Genomic DNA, 21,646 nt, shown 5'->3' with positions numbered 1-21,646 from the left:
TGTAACCTGATAAAACTACAATACATACTATGACCGTACATTATTATGCATAGACATTACTTTATGAGGTGTGTAGTCAGTGTACAACACATGCCATTATGCTGTGTATGTAGCTTAGTTGGTATTTGCATAATTAATTTACCTGGACAGACATTGGTTTCCCAGACAGACAGAACATGGTGGACCCTTATTTACCTATAATTTTGATATTAAATCATGCACCTGTCTGGAGATGCAGTAGATAGAGGACTTCCCTGTACAGTAGGATGATGCCTTTACCTAGTGACAGCCAAACAAAGTTAACTGAATTCCCGTTACTAGTCGCCTCTTACCCGAGTTACTCTTAACTTCTTACCATATGTATCCCTGGTTCTATTCCAAGTCTAATCCAAGTCTTGGCTTAGACTTCGGGCGGCAGGTATCCTAGTGGTTAGAGTGTTGGGCCAGTAACTGAAAGGTTGCTGGATCTAATCCCCGAGTTGACAAGGTAAAAATCTGTCGTTCTGCCCCTGAACAAGGCAGTTAACCCACTGTTCCTGGTAGGCCGTCATTGTAAATAAGAATTTGTTCTTAACTGACTTGCCTAGTTAAATAAAGGTTATCGTTTAAAAAAAAAGTGTGCATCTTGTATCATGTTTATATCAGAACCGTGCCAGTATTTACATCACGTCCTAGATTACAGTGTTCTATTCTAAAGCACAAGAATGCCAACCTACCACTATTATGACGCAATATAAACACTATCCATTTCTAAGACCGGGTCTGTTCTCACAGGAACTATGTTACATTTATCTGAGTCCTGAAGCAGACATTTTATAGTCCTGTTTAAGATCATATTTTCTATTTTCGATCATTAATATGTTGTGGCAGCCAGTTCATTATTTACTATGATTCAGGTTTCACTGCCTTTTCTCTTCCTACTGAAATACACACACAAACCCTCAGGGACACAAACGTGTGTGCCTGCGTGTGTGTATGCGTTTGTGTGAGTGTGCTTGTGTGTGAAATATCTACGTTATAACTGGGCTATATGCTGTTTATGAACTAAAAACCATGCTTGTTCTTCCAACATCATCCCCCTTTCTCTCTCCTTCTCCATTATGTAGTTTCCTCATCACCCACGTGAAAAACACCTACGGCACAGGTGATTGGGGTAGAGGACACTCCCTCGCTTGAATTGGCTAATGTTTTTGTCAATCATGACTTCCAGGTCTCACTTGGCTTACTTGAGCGCAGGTAAAATGACCTGTGAGCCAGTGAGGGATTTGGAATTACTGCGCGCACCTGGACCCGACAACGACGCGCTTATCACGCAACAGTTGTCAAATCTATATGTACTTTACATAAGTCATATTTATAAAGGAAGCGCTATTTGAATACGTTTTATCGGAGAGATAACTATGGCAACTAGTATAGGACTGGCCATGAATCCTCCACACACAGATGAGAGGGCTGTTTTCACGCAGCTGAAGCCTGTGCGGATGTCTGGAGCCGACGGCGCAGAGGACTCGTCCGTGTTCGAGGAAGTGAAACCCGCGGTGAGAATGACATCTTAGCCCAGTGGAGGTAGCCCAGGTGCGGCCAGGGGCTCCACCGTGTTCCGCCCTTCTCCTGGTTCATATTCTGTAGTCAGTTGAACAGTGGGACACTCCCACTCAAGAAATAGTCTCAATGCGAAAACTGTAGAAGTGAATCGTTCCATTCAGGTGTCCTTCGCATATCTAAAATCACAATAAACCTATTCGTATCATGCATAACAGTGAATAACGTCTTTAATTGTTCTTGGGAGAAAGAGCACACAGGTCTATTCTATACACAGGATTGTCCATATTCCAAAAAGGTTAGCCTATGGAAAACCTATGGCATTGTTACCCAGGCGTTACTCGACGCAAGCACGAGTGTTACTCGACGCAAGCACGAATGTTGTTGAATAGGCCTACAAATTGATTCCGATTTTTTTCTGTTAAAGATTTGTCAATCTGTTCATTATAAATTCATATTTTTCCTGCGTTGCATTCGTTTGAAGATTATTTTATAAATATATGTATTTATTTAGCTGGCACTTTATCGACAACGAACGAAGTGTGCAATAGAACCGAATAGGGTTTAACGTGAATAATTTGACTTAGCTCTGCGGGAAACAGGATCGATCAAGGTGCAAGTAAACTGTATAATATAATTTAACACATCGACAAAATATTTTCTTATGGTTCAAGACCAAACGGATTAATTATACCCTTAATTTGGCCACGTTTTTCTTATACATATGTCCATATTATTATTACTAATATTAGTCCGCATTTGCACATGCAGTGCAACATACTCCACGTTCTCAGTAGATTCTCACCCATCATATTGTGGGTTCTTTATTGTGAATTTGCCTTGCAATGATATGTTCTTCTTGCTGATTTTAAGAGGGTGTGTGTGAGGTGTACCCCAGATCCCGACCCCCACCTGCAGGTAGTTCAGTTCCCCTTCTGGTGTCGTGTTTCCCCAGCAACATCTGGCTGAATCTCAACCGCTGAACGGGATCTGAGGGTGTCCACTTACCGTTGATGGAGATCACTTTAGAATTGACAGCAATTAATTGATGTGGATTTATGTTATCATATATAGCCCCTGGTGTGTTTAACCTAGTTATGATTGTCATTTACTGCCTTTCTTCATGGTTGGATTGAGGCTAATGATAGATTTAATAGGAATATGGCCGGTTTCATTTCAGACAATATTGCAATCAAAGTTCAAGAAGCATAGTTTAACTTTTTGAAATGGAACTTATGAAGTTGATTAAGTTACTATTCATTATTAGTAATTAACATGGCACCACTGTATCAACAAGAGAGGGCACTGTCATTAGGCTAGTTTCTCTGATATATGCCCACATTCCCTAAAGGACAGGGCACTGGGTTCATATTAACTAAATACAGGGCGATTTTTGCCTCAGAGACATGTCTTTGTGTCGTATAGGAATTGATGCTTCAAGGCAGTCGAATGATGTTGCCTTCCCTGCACTGAAGTTTCTTAAATGTTCTTGCCTCAGCTGTTAACGTTCCTTTGGACAAATCTTGCCGATAAAGAACCTTTGAGTTAAGCGTGGGGTTGTTGAAGGGGCATCTATGATTCTTCAGGACTCTAAAGGGATCTGGAATGTATGTGTCCCTTTCATAGCCCACAGCTAATTGGTCAGCGTTAACGAAATCAAATCAGAGGTTATTTGTCCCATGCTTCGTAAAACAACAGGTGTAGACTAACAGAGAAATGCCTTACTCACCGGTCCTTTTCCAACAATGCAGAGTTAAAGGTAAATATTAAAATAGAAATAGAGATGAGGATACACAGTGAACAACAGTAACGAGTTCAAATAGCACGGCTATATACAGGGAGTACTAGTACCGAGTCGATGTGCGAGGTAATTGAGGTAGCTATGTAGAACTAGTGTGGATTTTTCCGTGTAACACTTCTAGTGTTGATTCAAGTGTTAAATGAACACTGTAAAAGGTTAAATTTAGACTCTTGTGTGGTTAAATAACCCCACTGTTGGTGTTAATAACCAGAGTTGAACCAAAACCACGGCCATCATTATCATCTTTCCTAACATGCTCTGTTGCAGGATGGTTTTTAGAATTGTTAGATTTGTATCTATATTTTTGCATGTACATTTATTCATGAATTCATCTTATGCTACTCACATATAAATAACAAATATTTTTTCTAAACTATTACGTGGACTCATTGTACCCGTTACTGAAATGGTTGTTTCAGTTTAGATGTTTAAGGTAGTCTCGTATCTCAGTCTTCCTAACGCTGGCAGTCCTAAAAAAAATATCTAAATGTTGGATATCCCTACTCTGTCTGGATTCCAATAGGATTTACACATCACTTAGCAAACCATCATAATATGACTTGCAGGCCTGATGTGACCTGTAAACTACGAGTTTCAGGCCACTGTATTAGGGTAAAACTAGGCCATTAAACCATATTTTGAGGGGCTAGGAATGTCTGTCTGGAATTTTAGATTTTTTCATTTTAATGACAACATATTCACTTAGGATTTCACTTGGTGAATGCCACATGACTAAACATGAATTAATGCAGCAACCATTCCTCTGTCACTAGCAAACACAGTCATGGGTGGTTCTGGTAATGCTAAAATTCACTCGAAAGGCATCCTGGGAAATATTTCAATAAGGCTTAAAACCCTAAAGCAGGGCTATTAAAACCCGGTCCTGAAGGGCTGAATTATTTATGGTTTGGGATATTTGTATGGTTCCTCAAAGAACCATCCAATTCATGGTTCTTCAGAGACCCTAAAATGGTTCCCCTATGGCATCGCTCTCAAGAACCTTATTTGGTTCCAACTAGCGCCTTCATCTTTAAGAGTGTAGCCATGCCTGTCATGACAGCAGTATGCAGCTAGACCTGTCTGTACAGGGCCCTGCTCTATTTGGTTTGTCCTGCCACATATACCAAACGCTATCATGGAAGAGGATTACAATAGAAATAACTTGTCAACTTTCTTGTGTTTATCCTCAATGATTCTTATGTGTACCTTGTTTTAAATGATCAAATAAACAAAACAAAAAACTAGGGCGCTTATCCCTAATCTATCTCTATACTGCTTGGGGCAGGAGGTGGGTGATACAATAGCAAGCTAGGCAAAGTAACTGCAGGCCAGGGGAGAAAGGCTGATGGATGAGCCTATGTTTCTCGGTAGTTGGCTACTGTTGTGAACCTCCAGTCACTGTGGTTGAATGTGCTCAAGTCAAAAGGGTATTCCAATGACCTTATCTGATCTAACGAAGCACTGTAGTTTCATTGTGTAAAGTCCTATAGAATGTTTACATTCTGTAGCTGTTACAATGTCTCTGGTTGCACTGGCGCCATTTAGTTACATGGGATTTGTAGATATATCGGTGTAGTTACCTGTAACTGCATAGTAATTACAGAGGAATTAAGGAACTTTTGAGGCAGAATTTAGACCTATCTTTCTTCATTCCCCGAGGTTGTTTTAGGCCACAGTCAGACTTAAACAGGTAACTTTTGAGGCAGAATTTAGACCTATCTTTCTTCATTCCCCGAGGTTGTTTTAGGCCACAGTCAGACTTAAACAGGTCACTTTAGAGGCAGAATTTATAGACATTTTTCAGATAGTCAGTGGCGTTTAGTTTGACTAGCCATTTGACTGCAAATGCAATACAGCCCATTTGCATCGGGTCTACAGGTCTGCCCCATTCTCCAACAGTCAACTCTGGCACACATCCATATAACTACACTAGCTAGTGAAAGGAAACCAAAAGTGTTTGGAGGGAACGGTGTATTACTTTTTAAATTAATCTGTTTCATTCATAGATACATTTATGTTTATCTGTGTGTTGTATATATTCTATCCAGCATGTGTTTTTATCTCATACTTTTAGACTAGATCAGTCAGAATCTTGAGAAGTGGACATTTTATTTTGAGCAGGAGATTTGTGCTGTCTCATTGAGATGAGAGGTGAGTTGTATTGTGGGTAAACAAAGCACCAGGGAGTTTCACCAACAGGGGTGATGCTGGGGGTGTTTCCCCACGAACAGCCATTCAATGGTACGCTCCAGTGCCTTATCATCATGGTGGGACACAGATCAGCTCTCTGTAGTAAGTACACTAGATGCTTGATACTAGACATGTTAGACTTACAGTACCTACCTACCAACTGCAGGGCATCGACTTTACCATGACCACGCTGAATGCTCGTTGAAAGCTTTTAGCTTCCTCGGTGTTCTGTTGTTTGCTGTGTTATAGATGAGTTTTTCTCCTTGCTATTCTCTTTGCGTAAAATGTAGTTTGGTTAACCGATTGATTTTAATGCTGTGTGTTTCTAGCCTGCTGTGGCATCCTTCTCCAAAACCAACTGAATCCTTCGTGGCTCTATGAAGGTTTACAGTGTAGACAAGTATAAGCACTCACTTGTGTATTGATTCATCTCTCGTCTCTCTGTATGGTTTTTTTGTGTTATTATCCCCTGTCAATAAACAGACTGTAAATGGCCAGACCATGCTACACTGCCAGTCAAAGTCTGTGGCCAGACTACACATGGCCATTACCAGTCACAGTGGTTTCCTATATGTCTCAATACTCATACTCCATGGCCAGTCTAAACAAGTCACAGCCCTTTGACTTTCTTTGACCAGACTCTATGTCACCACCAGTCAACAGCAGTGGTTGAAAAACGACCCAATTGCTATACTTGAGTAAAAGTAAAGATACCTTAATATAAATATTACTCGGGTAAAAGTCTATAAACGTTTTTGGTTTTAAGCATAGTTCAGTATCAAAAAGTAAATGTAATTGTAAAAAATATACTTAAGTATCAAAAGTCAAAAGTATAAGTCATTTCAAATGGCTTATATTAAGTAAACCATATTGTTTTTGTTACGGATAGCCAGGGCCACACTCCGACATAATTTCAAAATGAAGCGTTTTATGTTTAGTGAGTCTGCCAGATCAGAGGCAGTAGGGATAACCAGGGATGTTCTCTTGATAAGTGCTTAAATTAGACAATTTTCTGGTCCTGCTAAACATTCAAAATGTAATGAGTACTTTTGGTGTCAGGAAAAATGTATGGAGTAAAAAGTATATTATTTTCTTTAGAAATGTAGTGAAGTAAAAGTGCTCAAAAATAGTAAAATAAAGTACAGGTACCCCATAAAAGTAGTACTTTAAAGTATTTTTACTTAAGTACTTTACACTACTGGTCAGTAGTCTAAGTCTGGGTTTCCCAAACTCGATCCTGGGGTGCCCTCTGGGTACACATTTTGTTTTTGTGCCCTAGGGAAACACAAAACATGCGCCAGGACTGAGTTCGGGAAACCTCAACAATACTCATATGACACTACATTATTTTTCACAAACCAAGATGACTGACTGTCCTCAAAGTGACAGTCCTAAAAAAGCCAAAACAACACATCTTATCATCATGCCAGTAGCCATAAAACATAATTTCGGTATCAAAGGTTCTCTCTCTCGCTCTCTCTCTCTCTCTCCCTCCCTCCCTCCCTCCCTCCCTCCCTCCCTCCCTCCCTCCCTCCCTCCCTCCCTCCCTCCCTCCCTCCCATGGCTATCAGTGATCGTTTATGGAGATGATCCCAGGAAACATACACACCATTTCCTAACCCACTGTTCCCCAGGCACTGTGGATGTTGATTAAGGCAGCCCTCTGCACCTCTCTGATTCAGATGGGTTGGGTCAAATGCGGAAGACACATTTCAGGTATTTCCCTTTAATAAAGGATCATTATTGAGGAGACAGGACCATTTGTCTGTGGGATATCCTGACCCCTGACTTCTGAGCAGGTAAGGAGGAGGATAGTCTATTGGCCACAAGGAACTCTTGAGTGGTGTTGTTGGATGCTGATTTGGATATTAGTTGCAGATAGATTTGCACGGCTAACAATGGTCTGAAAGGCATTTTTATTGCATTATCGTATTGTTGGACAGCATAGTTGCTATAGTTACTGATAGTTAACCTCGGTGACTTGGTATGAAATGTGACATTAGTCATCTTTCATTGCACAGTATTGACTTGGCTGGTATTTTGACTTTAGTTTAATATCTAAACTAAATATCTGAACTCAAAATCACAGTCATGGTCATGGACCTTAAGTGTGAAAACCCCCCTGGGTGCATCCCAAATGGCACCCTGTATTCCCTACATAGTGCACTACTTTTGACCAGCCCTATGGGCCCTGTACTACGTAGGGAATAGGGTGCCATTTGGGACGTGGACCCTGACTCTACCCCATAACCCAGAAAAGAGCTGATAAGAAGTTGGCTCTTTTCTTCTCTTCCCTCCTCTTCTCTGTTATCTGGGCTTTGGCATGTAGCAGTTGTCTGGTCTACAATCATTAACAGACTCAGTCTTGGGCCAGGGTTTAGTGGTACTCCATTCTTCTTCTGATACAAAGGGGATGGACAGAAGAGGGGGAACGAGGGGGAGGGGGGAGAGGTGGCGAGAGGGTTAAGGGTAGAAGGAGAGGAACCAGGGTGGTGTTCATTTAAACACACAGCAGAAAAAGTTTTGCAACAGAAAATGAACGTTTCTCATTGTAGTCTCTCCCTATATCAGTATGTTTTCTTCCATTTGTTGCCTAATGAACAGGATCCAGGGCACTCAGGCCAAGTGGAGGCTGCTGAGGGGAGGATGGCTCATAATAATGGCTGGAACAGAGCAAATGGAATGGCATCAAACAGGAGGAAGAGGAAGAGAGTCCTGTGTTTTACTGTATTTAATATCATTCCACTGATTCCGCTCCAGTCAATACCACGAGCCCGTCCTCCCAAATTAAGGCGCCACCAACCCCCTGTGCTCAGGCCAGAGGGGGGACACTGCCAAGGGCGCTGGGTTAGCCTGCCTGCCAGCACCCGAAAAACACAAGACCTGTTTGTGCCCTGTCCTGAAAAGGAGCAGCTTCAAACAGGAGGAGCTCTCAATACACATAGAAAGAAGCCATTTTCCAGTTAAATACTTGGTTTTACATTTCAGTTTCTCTCCCTGGTCAGATTGCACTGATGTCAGAAGGGGCTGTGGGGCAGAGGTGCTTGAGATAGAGACGGTGGGGTTCACTAGTGATAAATGGCCCATTATATTCTGGAGGCACACACACGCACACACAGACACACAACTCACACACAGGTTGAAGTGCCCATAAAGCGATAGCCCTTCAAGAGTTTGTGTATAAAAACACATCAACACTGGGGTTGCTAGGGAAGAGATTGGGAAATATATAATGCAGCCAGTGTTGACATAGCTGGCACTTCAAATAGCTGTGGAGGTATAATAGGCCTGATGAAATGTCCTCTCCCCTTCATTGTACCTGCTGTTGGGTTAGCCATTATGTACAGCTGGATAGAGCCTCAATATATCAACAGCTCATTGAATCATTTGTACACAACCAATTGGCTGGGCTTTGCCTTGGATTGGCTCTTTGTGCTCCAGTGTTTGGCCTCAGTAACTCATAGAACCAACAGTGGTGTGTTTGAGTTCCAGCACATTTGATTTAGGCTACAGTTCTTTATTTAGCTGGTATTCATTTGTAACTTTCCTAGTAAAATAGTACTAGCTTAATAAGTCCTCTTTTTGCTTCTTGGGATTCATTTTAACAAGCCCTTAGGTACAACATAGTATCTAAATGAAAAGCTAGTCAATCATCTATAGTTACAATGGTCTGATGGTTTGGTTTGGAGAACTTTCAGGTTTTTCTCTTTCATCTATCATCTCTTTCTTCTCTCGCTCCCTCTCCCTCTGTAATCTGAAATGATCTAGCTGTCCCATGACATCTCTGGTAGAATCAAATTTGTTCTCTCTGTTCTATTTATAATTGCTAGCGGAGGCAGTGTAGTGTTTGTGTTCGCTCCTTCTTTCTCATGCCCTCACCTTTGTTTTGTCTGTTTACTTAGCTAGCACTGCACCCTGCACAGACATGTCCTGTAGGGCTGGCAGAAGGCTAAGTAAGCCATGGATAGATCATTTCAGATTTCATAGGGGGGGGGGGGGGAGAAGAGAGAGAGATGATAAATGAAAGAGAAAAACATGAAAAAACAGACAGGGCTGGGCCTCAACAGTCACTCTAGTAGTCACTCTCTAGTAGTCACTCTAGTAGTTAGAGCGCAATTGTTTCTGGTGGCTTTTCCGCGCTAAAGGACAAACGCCATGCATTGTGTCTACTTTTAAATGTTTTCCCTTTTAAGTTACCTTGTGGCAGCACACATTTAAGGCAGTCTTCCCATGTATCTTTCACTCCATCGTTCCCTCCCTTCCTCTGATTCGTGAGCTCCATTGGTAGGTTGGAATGTGAGGAATGGAAGGGGGAGGAAGGAAGGGAGAGAGGTTGGATGCTGGGAGGAAGAGAGTCCTGGTACCACCAGTTCTCCTGGCGTCTCTCACCCAGACAGACAGAGACATTAGAGACAGATACCCCCTCCGCCATGTCACTTCCACCTTTATACCAACACAATCCCACATAGTGACAGAATCAATAAAGAGCAACTACGGGTTTAGCTGAGAGGGTTTTTAAAGGAATTTAATGAAAACGTGAATTTGTACCCCAACAAGAGACTCATCCTAGATGCACGAGTGCCTACCTTTTCAACTTTGGCTCTGTATTGAAACACGACTCACTCTCTCTTCCTTCTCTCTCTCTAGATCCGGTTGGAGATGGAAAAATACCTCTCCCAGACCCCAGGCAGCCCCCTCATCCCTCCCTCCATGGCCCCCACAGACAAGAAGAACCGCAGAGAGAGCGCCTCGTTGGTGGACGAGTACTTCTCAGAGGAGAAGCCCAACACGGCCCCATACAGCGTCAACATCAACCTCATCCTCCCCAACACCACCCACCTCCGCACTGGCCTGTACCGGCCCAACAAGCCTAACCAGCAGCACCACCAGGCCCACCAAAATCACCTACTCCAACACATCAAGACAGAGCCGGGTGTGGATGTGCCAGTGCCCTGCTCCATACAGACCATCCAGACCTTGCCTGACTTCACGTCTGTCTTCAGCATGCCCCAGACCGTCAACACCATGTTTATCAAACCCGACATGGCTGCCGGTGGCCACCCAGTTTCAGACACACACACAGAGCTGTACATTGGCCCCCAGAAACCACAGGTCTACCAGATGCCTGTTCCTGTCAGTGGAGCTGACCTCACAATGACCCTCTCCCACAGCAGCCAACCAGGGACCGGCGGAGCCAGCAACGGTAGAACCATGATAAACCTGAACAGCGTCTCCTTGACGACGGTGGGTCACGGCGGTGGTGACTCGTCGTTTGCGATGCCGGAGCATTTCTACCACCACCACACCACCGCATCGCCCCAGTCCCAGCCCCACAGCCTACCTCCCTCACCCCCCAACTCCCAGCCGGGTAGTCCTGAGAACCAGGCAGAGCTGCTCACCCCTCCTCCCCCCTACCAGGCCTCCACGAGGCTGGGATTGAAGGTCACCCAGATGTCCCACCACTCCATGCTCATGGCCCATGGACAGGGGGTGCTGACGGGACCCAGGTACAACCGACGGAACAACCCAGAGCTGGAGAAGAGACGGATCCACTTCTGTGACTTCCCAGGTGAGCCCCCTGATACTGGATGGATGGAAAGGAAAGGGGGATACTGGAAGAATGAATGAATGAATGAATGTATAAATGCTCCCAAAGTGCCCTTTTGGTCATTGAAAGAGATACTTTGCAAAAGGCTAATGTGCTAAAGACTAAACCGTGTATGGTCACAGATACAGGAGATGAGGTTCATGATTCTGTTAGTTTGCTTACCGAGACATGGTGAAATGAAATACCGTAGAGGTCAATGTTGAATACTGCTCCATGGTCAGTGCAGTGATACGAACATCTCTTTTCCCTTTGTAGGCTGCACCAAGGTTTACACAAAGAGCTCTCACTTGAAAGCACACCAAAGGACACACACCGGTAAGAAAGAGTAACTTCCTCTATACACTTACACCAATAGAAACACAGACACAGACATACGCACATGTACAGTACTGAATAAGGAGGGCATCATGAGACTCTATTGGTTATGTTAAAGGCTTGAGACCAAAGCAAAAACATGGAGGCACTACGGACGGAGGAAAGAAGAGAGACAGATGGGAGAAAGAGAAAGAGAGAGAGAAAGGGTGTTCCTAAACTTTCTTAACAGATGTTTTCTTATTGTGCTAATGCATGCCCGTACAAGCCACAGCAGGTTTCCCCCAGCCCAGAGAAACAGAGAGGAATGGAGGGAGGGAGAAAACACAGTTGTGGTTGACTGGGCCAAAACCTGTTCCTCCTGCTTTTCACTCCCTATTCAGAGAAAAGAGGGGAGGAGCAGGGAGGAGGGAGAAAAGGTGGGAGGGAGCTGGGATAACGAAGAGAGAGGGAGCTGGGATAACGAAGAGAGAGAAGCAGTTTCGATGTAGTCACTTCTGTAAATGGACACCTCTGGCTGACAATTTTAGGGATTACTCATTCAGAGGATGATCGACAGAACAGAATGAAGATACAGTAGAATCTGTTGGATGCCATGATAGAACGTATCCAAGCTCTGAGTAGCCTACAATCTGATTTCACTCTCAGTCATCCAACCAGTCAATGATAGACCTGGGGCTGTATGGCAGGTCTATCCTAAATCAGCCCTCCCTCTCTGAGGCTCCTGATACATGCGGCTCCAGGTCGCTCACACGTCTTGGGAACTACTAAGTCTAGATACTAGATACTTAGCCATGTGGCCTCTTCTTTTGTAAATATTTTCTTTTCAAATATGGCCTATTGTGTGTATGTATGTATGTGTGCGTGCGTGCGTGCGTGCGTGTGTGTGTGTGACTGTGACATACCTGGCTGTTCACCATGTACAGATGTCTCTTTTGTCTCTGAGATATTTTCTGCTGCATTTACCCACTTCATAAGTATCTACTGTATTCTAGTCAAGGCCTGTCCTATATAACTACTGCTGTACACACCTTTTCTGTTCATATACTGTCTATACAACCATCATATACAGTACCAGTCAACAGTTTGGACACACCTAATCATTACAGGTTTTTTCTTTATTTGTACTATTTTCAACATTGTACTGTGGAATAATAGTGAACACATCAAAACTATAAAAGAACACATATGGAATCATGTAGTAACCAAAAAACAGTTAAACAAATCAAACTATATTTTATATTTGAGATTCTTCAAAGTAGCCACCCTTTGCACACTCTTGGCATTCTCTCAACCAGCTTCGTGAGGTAGTCACCTGGAATGCATTTCAATTAACAGGAGTGCCTTGTTTCAAGTCAATTTGTGGACTTCCTTTCCTTCTTAATGCGTTTTAGCCAATCAGTTGTGTTGTGACAAGGTAGGGGCGGTATACAGAAGATAGCCCTATTCGGTAAAAGACCATGTCCATATTATGCCAAGAACAGCTCAAATAAGCACAGAGAAACGACAGTCCATCATTATTTTAAGACATGAAGGTCAGCCAATCAGGAATATTGAAAGAAAGTTTCTTCAAGTACAGTCGCAAAAACCATCAAGCGCTATGATGAAACTGGCTCTCATGAGGACCGCCACAGGAAAGGAAAACCCAGAGTTACCTCTGCTGCAGAGGAGAAGTTCGTTAGAGTTACCAGCCTCAGATTGCAGCCCATTTGAGATGCACACGTTGTCTGTTTCAGGAGAGATCAGCTGATGATAATCTAGTGCCATCGATGGTTGCAATATTATATTATATTGTTATTGCATTCTATTCTATTCCAATAGGGAACATTCTGTAGGTTACCCGTTAGCATGTCCATTGTCACACAATGAAAGGTGTGAAAACCCATAATAATGTGTTTCCGTGGCTGAGTTGATGAGCAGATTTGGGCCATCAGTTGATTGACAGATGTAGGCCTACTGTAGAATGATAAACCTTCCTCCAGTGTGGATGCTGACCCACGTTTTATAGTTAGGCTATGGGTGATTTGTCGATATAGCTCTGGTCTTTGGTGTGGATTGTAAGCCTGTATTGTGTTGTGTTAATATTTTATTTTGTAAAGCTGTCAAGATGTTTATGCATTTGAGCCTATACAAAAACTATCTTGTTGAGCTTACCCTTTTCTTTGACGTGTAAATTATTAGACTATTCTTTTTTTAAGTCTTGAAAACATTTAAAATAAATGTAATTAACTTGTGGGCCTAATTTAGGCTCAGGCTGGTCACTAGATCTCCCAGCACTCATGAGGATGAGAGGCGGAGCGCGCTGCCTAGACCACTGAGCTCAGGAAGTTCCCAATGCTCTAGCAAGCACTAAGAATGCTATGATGAATACTGATGATACTCAGGCACGTCGTTTTTTATTGTTTCGTTGTAAGCCTTCCCCAAACCATAGCCCTAACCTTAAGCACTGGGAATAAAACTGTTAACCTTTGAACTGTTTCTGTTTCAACCACGTGGAATGAATGCATCAAAAGTAGACGTTCCTCCATGAGTCAAAGGGCAGTGGGCTTGATTCGAACCCGACTCGGGCATTTTTTAAAGAAATTATAAAAAAGTTTGACAACCCTGTTTGTAAGCTTTTAAATGGTATCCAAACTCAACCGTTTATCTTTTCCAGTCAAGAAGACATGGAAATACAAAATGGGTCAACTTTGAGGACCTCTAACTCCTAAACGTTTTGGCATTCAAGTCCAAAAAGTTACTTCCTGACCACTTTTAGTATGGGCAAATATGTATAAAAAGTTTTGTTCAAATCAATAGGGGGGAGGTCAAAAATGGATTGAAATCAAATGGAAAGACCCATTTTTGTGTAAAAATAAGTGCGCTCTCAGTTTGCAAATAATGTTCAGAGGTGTAAGTACTCTTGGCAAGCAAATGGAATTGGTGTGTCTGAGCCGAGTAGCCTACAGTACTACAGCGCATTGGGAAGTATTCAGACCCATTTCCTTTCTCTACATTGTAATACGTTACAGCCTTATTCTAAAATGGAGGAAATAAAACATGTTCCTCATCCATCTACACACAATACCCCATAATGACATTTTTGCAAATGTGTAAAAAAACAACAACAATTGATTGGACATGATTTGGAAAGGCACACACCTGTCTATATAAGGTCCCACAGTTGGCAGTGCATGTCAGAGCAAAAACCAAGCCATGAGGTCGAAGGAATTGTCCGTAGAGCTCAGAGACAGGATTGTGTCGAGGCACAGATCTGGGGAAGGGTACAAAAAATGTCTGCAGCATCGAAGGTCCCCAAGAACACAGTAGCCTCCATCATTCTTCAGTTGAAGAAGTTTGGAACCACCAAGACTTTTCCTAGAGGTGAGCAATGGGGGGAGAAGGGCCTTGGTCTGGGAGGTGACCAAGAACCCGATGATCACTCTGACAGAGCTCCAGAGTTCCTCTGTGGAGATGGAAGAACCTTCCAGAAGGACAACCATCTCTGCAGTACTCCACCAATCAGGCCTTTATGGTAGAGTGGCCAGAAGGTCAAAGATAAAAGTCAAAAATAAAGTCAAAATAAACCAAATAAAAAGTCAGTTTGAATGACGAGGAGGGGCAACGCTGTTACATCCAGTGCCTGTTTGCCTGAGGCTGATGCCGCGCAGGTGCTTGTACGCGTGTACACATGCAATTACAGTGGGGCAAAAAAGTATTTAGTCAGCCACCAATTGTGCAAGTTCTCCCACTTAAAAAGATGAGAGAGGCCTGTAATTTTCATCATAGGTACACTTAAACTATGACAGACAAAATGAGAAAAAAACACACATTCAAACACACACACGGACACACATGTAAATACAGTGCCTTGCGAAAGTATTCGGCCCCCTTGAACTTTGCGACCTTTTGCCACATTTCAGGCTTCAAACATAAAGATATAAAACTGTATTTGTGAAGAATCAACAAGTGGGACACTGAAAAAAAAACTGAAAAATTGGGCGTGCAAAATTATTCAGCCCCTTTACTTTCAGTGCAGCAAACTCTCTCCAGAAGTTCAGTGAGGATCTCTGAATGATCCAATGTTGACCTAAATGACTAATGATGATAAATACAATCCACCTGTGTGTAATCAAGTCTCTGTATAAATGCACCTGCACTGTGATAGTCTCAGAGGTCCGTTAAAAGCGCAGAGAGCATCATGAAGAACAAGGAACACACCAGGCAGGTCCGAGATACTGTTGTGAAGAAGTTTAAAGCCGGATTTGGATACAAAAAGATTTCCCAAGCTTTAAACATCCTAAGGAGCACTGTGCAAGCGATAATATTGAAATGGAAGGAGTATCAGACCACTCCAAATCTACCAAGACCTGGCCGTCCCTCTAAACTTTCAGCTCATACAAGGAGAAGACTGATCAGAGATGCAGCCAAGAGGCCCATTATCACTCTGGATGAACTGCAGAGATCTACAGCTGAGGTGGGAGACTCTGTCCATAGGACAACAATCAGTCGTATATTGCACAAATCTGGCCTTTATGGAAGAGTGGCAAGAAGAAAGCCATTTCTTAAAGATATCCATAAAAAGTGTCGTTTAAAGTTTGCCACAAGCCACCTGGGAGACACACCAAACATGTGGAAGAAGGTGCTCTGGTCAGATGAAACCAAAATTGAACTTTTTGGCAACAATGCAAAACGTTATGTTTGGCGTAACAGCAACACAGCTGAACACACCATCCCCACTGTCAAACATGGTGGTGGCAGCATCATGGTTTGGGCCTGCTTTTCTTCAGCAGGGACAGGGAAGATGGTTAAAATTGATGGGAAGATGGATGGAGCCAAATACAGGACCATTCTGGAAGAAAACCTAATGGAGTCTGCAAAAGACCTGAGACTGGGACGGAGATTTGTCTTCCAATAAGACAATGATCCAAAACATAAAGCAAAATCTACAATGGAATGGTTCAAAAATAAACATATCCAGGTGTTAGAATGGCCAAGTCAAAGTCCAGACCTGAATCCAATCGAGAATCTGTGGAAAGAACTGAAAACTGCTGTTCACAAATGCTCTCCATCCAACCTCACTGAGCTCAAGCTGTTTTGCAAGGAGGAATGGAAAAAAATGTCAGTCTCTCGATGTGCAAAACTGATAGAGACATACCCCAAGCGACTTACACCTGTAATCACAGCAAAAGGTGGCGCTACAAAGTATTAACTTAAGGGGGCTGAATAATTTTGCACGCCCAATTTTTCAGTTTTTGATTTGTTAAAAAAGTTTGAAATATCCAATAAATGTCGTTCCACTTCATGATTGTGTCCCACTTGTTGTTGATTCTTCACAAAAAAATACAGTTTTATATCTTTATGTTTGAAGCCTGAAATTTGGCAAAAGGTCGCAAAGTTCAAGGGGGCCGAATACTTTCGCAAGGCACTGTAGTGCCTCACATGCAGTCAAACGTATACAGTTGATTGATTCCTTGATGTCTTTTGTTTTTGATAGTTTTTTTCTGTTTGTTCTTCTTCGTTTTTCTCTTTTGATCATTTTGTTGGTTATTGGTGCATTGGGGGATAGTGGGTTGGGGATGGGGAATGAAGGGAGAGGAGTCTTTTTTTATTCGATTTTTGTGTGGGGAGGGGGGGGGGGGATCTTGGAGGGTTGGTGTCCTGGCAGTTTGGGCCGGTGGCCAATCGAACATCTCTGGAGAGACCTGAAAATAGCTGTGCAGCGACGCTCGCCATCCAACCTGACAGAGCTTGAGAGGATCTGCAGAGAAGAATGGGAGAAACTCCCCAAATACAGGTGTGCCAAGCTTATAGCGTCAAGAAGACTTGAGGCTGTAAATACTTCCAAAGGTGCTTCAGCAAAGTACTGAGTAAATGGTCTGAATACTTATGGAATTGTGATATTTCAGTTTTTTTTTATGTACATTTTAATTAAACCTGTTTTTGCTTTGTTGTTATGGGATATTGTGTGTAGATTGATGAGGGGGAAATAAACAATTTAATCCATGTTAGAATAAGGCTGTAACATAACAAAATGTGGAAAAAGTCAAGGGGCCTAAATACTTTACGAATGACTGTATGTTGCTGATGAGACCCCCTGCCCTCTTAACAAACAGAAACAGTTTATAAAGCTGTGAGGCTCACAAAGGATGTCCTGTGGATGGTTTATGGGTTTCACAGAGAGTTGGGACTGTTTGCTGTCTTTCAGTAAAACCCTGTAGGCACCATCATAAAACAGACAATGGCCCTTCAGGAGAGAAGAGTGTGCTTGTGTGTGTGCGCGCGCGCGAGTATGTGTTCTACGTACGTGCATTTGAAACGCGTGCATGTGTATGTGGCAATGTTAGGCTGATAAAAACTCAACCGTTGCACAACTGCCACCTGACCAAATAGCTGAAGTGTATTATTGTGATGCTGTCAGTTAAACAGCTCCCTTATCTAGGCCTCAGCAACATTCACAGTATCATAGCCCTAACCTGTGTTTTGGAGAACAACCAATTGCACTTGACCCTCTGTTAGCTTGTTTAGGGATCAAATCAGACAACGTGTGCATTTCAAATGGCACCATATTCCCTATATAGTGCAATACTTTTGAGCCCTATGGGCCCTTTTTAAAAGTACTACACTAAATAGGGAATAGTGTGCGATTTGGGAAGCAGGCAACATGTTTGATCTGTGGGCCTGTATGTGCAGGGCTATCTCATTATATTATTTACATAATAATGGCAAGGATGGAGAGGCAATGCTTTTGATCCAGAGATGAGAGCAGAGCTAGACTGAACTCAAATACACTCCCCAAAACACCTTACCCTCCACCCCTGGCCCCTCTCACCCAATTCCCCCATGACCCTCTGGGCCCCTGCTTCAGTAGTGATTGTCAATTAGCTGTTTTTAATGAGTAATACTCTCTATCTAATCAGTACTCAGGGCATCCTCCCTTACAACAACAAAAACATGTGAAATGTGTAGTTGAAATGGCTGTTTTTGCAAGTTGAGCTTAAGTTATGTTAACACCACCTTTTCTCATGTGAGGAGAAGAGCATGTTTTCACCTCACATTAGAAGAGCATGTTTTCACCTCACAGGAGAAGAGCATGTTTTCACCTCACAGGAGAAGAGCATGTTTTCACCTCACATTAGAAGAGCATGTTTTCACCTCACGGGAGAAGAGCATGTTTTCACCTCACATTAGAAGAGCATGTTTTCACCTCACAGGAGAAGAGCATGTTTTCACCTCACAGGAGAAGGGCATGTTTTCACCTCACATTAGAAGAGCATGTTTTCACCTCACGGGAGAAGAGCATGTTTTCACCTCACGGGAGAAGAGCATGTTTTCACCTCACGGGAGAAGAGCATGCTTTCACCTCACGGGAGAAGAGCATGTTTTCACCTCACATTAGAAGAGCATGTTTTCACCTCACGGGAGAAGAGCATGTTTTCACCTCACGGGAGAAGAGCATGTTTTCACCTCACGGGAGAAGAGCATGCTTTCACCTCACAGGAGAAGAGCATGTTTTCACCTCACAGGAGAAGAGCATGTTTTCACCTCACAGGAGAAGGGCATGTTTTCACCTCACATTAGAAGAGCATGTTTTCACCTCACGGGAGAAGAGCATGTTTTCACCTCACGGGAGAAGAGCATGTTTTCACCTCACGGGAGAAGAGCATGTTTTCACCTCACGGGAGAAGAGCATGTTTTCACCTCACGGGAGAAGAGCATGTTTTCACCTCACGGGAGAAGAGCATGTTTTCACCTCACGGGAGAAGAGCATGTTTTCACCTCACGGGAGAAGAGCATGTTTTCACCTCACGGGAGAAGAGCATGTTTTCACCTCACGGGAGAAGAGCATGTTTTCACCTCACAAGATTTTAAGGTCCACCCTGTTCAGTGAACTGAACTGTTTTAATATGGTGAAACTGCACCTTTTAAAACATTTGTTTCAAAAGAAACATTGAACATCTAATAGTCAAATCACAGTGTAAAAGCAGCCGAGCTGGTTCTTTTGGGTCATTTTCTGGTGTTTTGTTGTGTAAAACTGAACGGGTCGAGCATAAAACATCAACTCTGTTACCCATAGATCGACAGGCTAGAAATGTTAACAATTTACATTTTACCTTCATTTTTTTTTTGGTGTGAAGCTTGCATTCAATTGCCCCTCCCTGTTGCACAAAACAAAGCTGCTATTCCCCGTCTCAAGGGGGGATGAAATCCTTACTTTATTTGTCACTTAAAAGGCCCTTAAAATAGTCAATAGAAAATGTGTTTTTATTAAGTTGATCGTTGCTCTAGCCATCCATGCACTGCTTTGGAGTCTTATTTAGAAAGGTATTCTAGGGCTACAGTTTTGTGTCCTTTCAGGCTGTTTCTCTTTCTGTCCCCTTGGGGAAACATTTTCCCGTGTGTCAACATCACAATCTTATCAAAGCTGACATTTAGTATCCATTCAACATGAGTTTACGCTGAACCCATATAATACTCTCTGAGTGAATAGCCAGATGTTGGTAGGAGATGTACCTGCTTTAACATGCCCACTGATGTGTGTGTGTACAGTGTGTTCACCACACCCTGTTGAAGACATCACTGCCAACACAGTTGTGAAATAAAAGGAAAATAGGGAAATGAAGAATAGTCTACATCGCTCATCTCTTTCTCAAAATGACTGTACAGGATATTCTGCTCTCTCTCTCTCTATTCAATTTGACTTTATTGACATGGCAAGTTCATTATTACTTACATTGTCAAAGTATACATATCAAAAAATAAAAATATAGATTTATATATAAAATATATATATTTATATATAAATAAATGGTGGGACCAACAGCAATAATAATAGTAGGTGTTGTCACGGCAGATTTCCTCCTCTTCCTCTGAAGAGGTGAAACAAGGATCGGACCAATACGCAGCGTGGTAGGTGTCCATGTTTTAATAGGGAAAACTGAACATGAACACAAATAGAAAATAACAACGTGAACTGGCAACGAAACAGTCCCGTGTGGCACAAACACAGACACAGGAAACAATCACCCACAAAATACCCAAAGAACATGGCTGCCTAAATCTGGTTCCCAATCAGAGTCAACGATAAACACCTGCCTCTAATTGAGAACCAATCTAGGCAACCATAGACTTACATAAACACCTTGACTAGAAAACACCCCATAAACATACAAAACCCCTAGACCAGACAAAGCACATAAATCCCCCATGTCACACCCTGACCTAACCAAAATAATAAAGAAAACAAAGATAACTAAGGCCAGGGCGTGACAGTAGTGGACATGGGATTATCATTAACAACAACTACATTAATGAGAACAACAATACATTAAAGCAATAGTAGTAGACCAGTGTCAACATGACTGAGAAGACACATGATATGGAATGAAAGACAAAACAAAACAAGATGGGAAATATTATCGACATTACTTTGCACTTTTCACTGGCTGTCCCTCAGGTTGTGGCAGGAGGACACATATTTGGCTGCCAAAACTGCACATTTTGGCTCTTCACCCAATAAATATTCGATTTTTTATAGTTTCAAATTCTTTGTATTGAATTATAATTTTGGGAAAGAAATATTCTCTTAGGTCTGAGTATTTGTCACAGTGTAATAGGAAATGCAGCTCTGTCTCTACCTCTCCCCCTGGAGCAGAGTGAGCACAGCCAGGTGTGTCTGTGACGACCGGTCTCTATTGCCAGACTGTGCTCACTGAGTCTGTACCTAGTCAATGTTTTCCTCAGTTTTCTATCAGTCACAGTGGTCAGATAGTACATGGTGGCAGACTGTCTGTTTAGAGGCAAATAGCATTGAAGTTTACTTCGATTTTTTTGTGGTGTCTTTCCAATAGGTGATATATTTCTATTTTTGTTTTGTGTTTTCTGAGTGCTGTCCTGAGGCTCTATGGGGTTGGTTTGGGTTGGTGAACTGAGCCTCAGAACCAGCTGGCTGAGGGGACTCTTCTCTTTTTTCTTCTCTTGGCATTGTAGAGCTGTGTGATGGAATGTTTTGGGGTCACTTGTTTTTAGGTGGTTGTAAAATTTGATGGTTCTTTTTTCTATTTGAATGAGGAGGGGTATTGGCCCATTTCTGCTCTACATGCGTTATTTGGAGTTCTTCTTTGCACTTGCAATACAGTCTTGAAAATTGGATGTTTGTCCCATTTGGTAAATTAATTATTAGAGATTGGACCCCATACTTCACTGCCATATAG

At 42.5% G+C, this 21,646-nt stretch overlaps 1 protein-coding gene across 3 annotated transcripts in view; it reads left to right on the top strand.

Annotated features, from left to right (window-relative positions):
* Positions 1-1,183: 1,183 nt before the first annotated feature.
* The window catches only part of klf5l (Kruppel like factor 5 like), a 26,121-nt gene continuing 5,658 nt past the window's right edge, over positions 1,184-21,646 (top strand). The window contains exons 1-3 of one of the 3 annotated variants that reach the window (XM_021563320.3): positions 1,184-1,538; positions 10,181-11,102; positions 11,397-11,456. In XM_021563320.3, coding sequence (XP_021418995.1) covers positions 1,401-1,538; positions 10,181-11,102; positions 11,397-11,456 — 1,120 coding nt within the window. In that variant the 5' untranslated portion in view covers positions 1,184-1,400. Of the gene's footprint in view, positions 1,539-7,104; positions 7,333-10,180; positions 11,103-11,396; positions 11,457-21,646 lie in introns of those variants that run through there. The other 2 variants (XM_090200202.1, XM_090200201.1) reach the window with 2 other exon arrangements.

This window comes from Oncorhynchus mykiss, chromosome 15 (assembly GCF_057628025.1).
Source record: "Oncorhynchus mykiss isolate SJ-2025 chromosome 15, ASM5762802v1, whole genome shotgun sequence".
NCBI lineage: Eukaryota > Metazoa > Chordata > Actinopteri > Salmoniformes > Salmonidae > Oncorhynchus > Oncorhynchus mykiss.
Note: the sequence above shows the minus strand (reverse complement) of the source record. Positions and strands in the feature narration are given on the sequence as shown.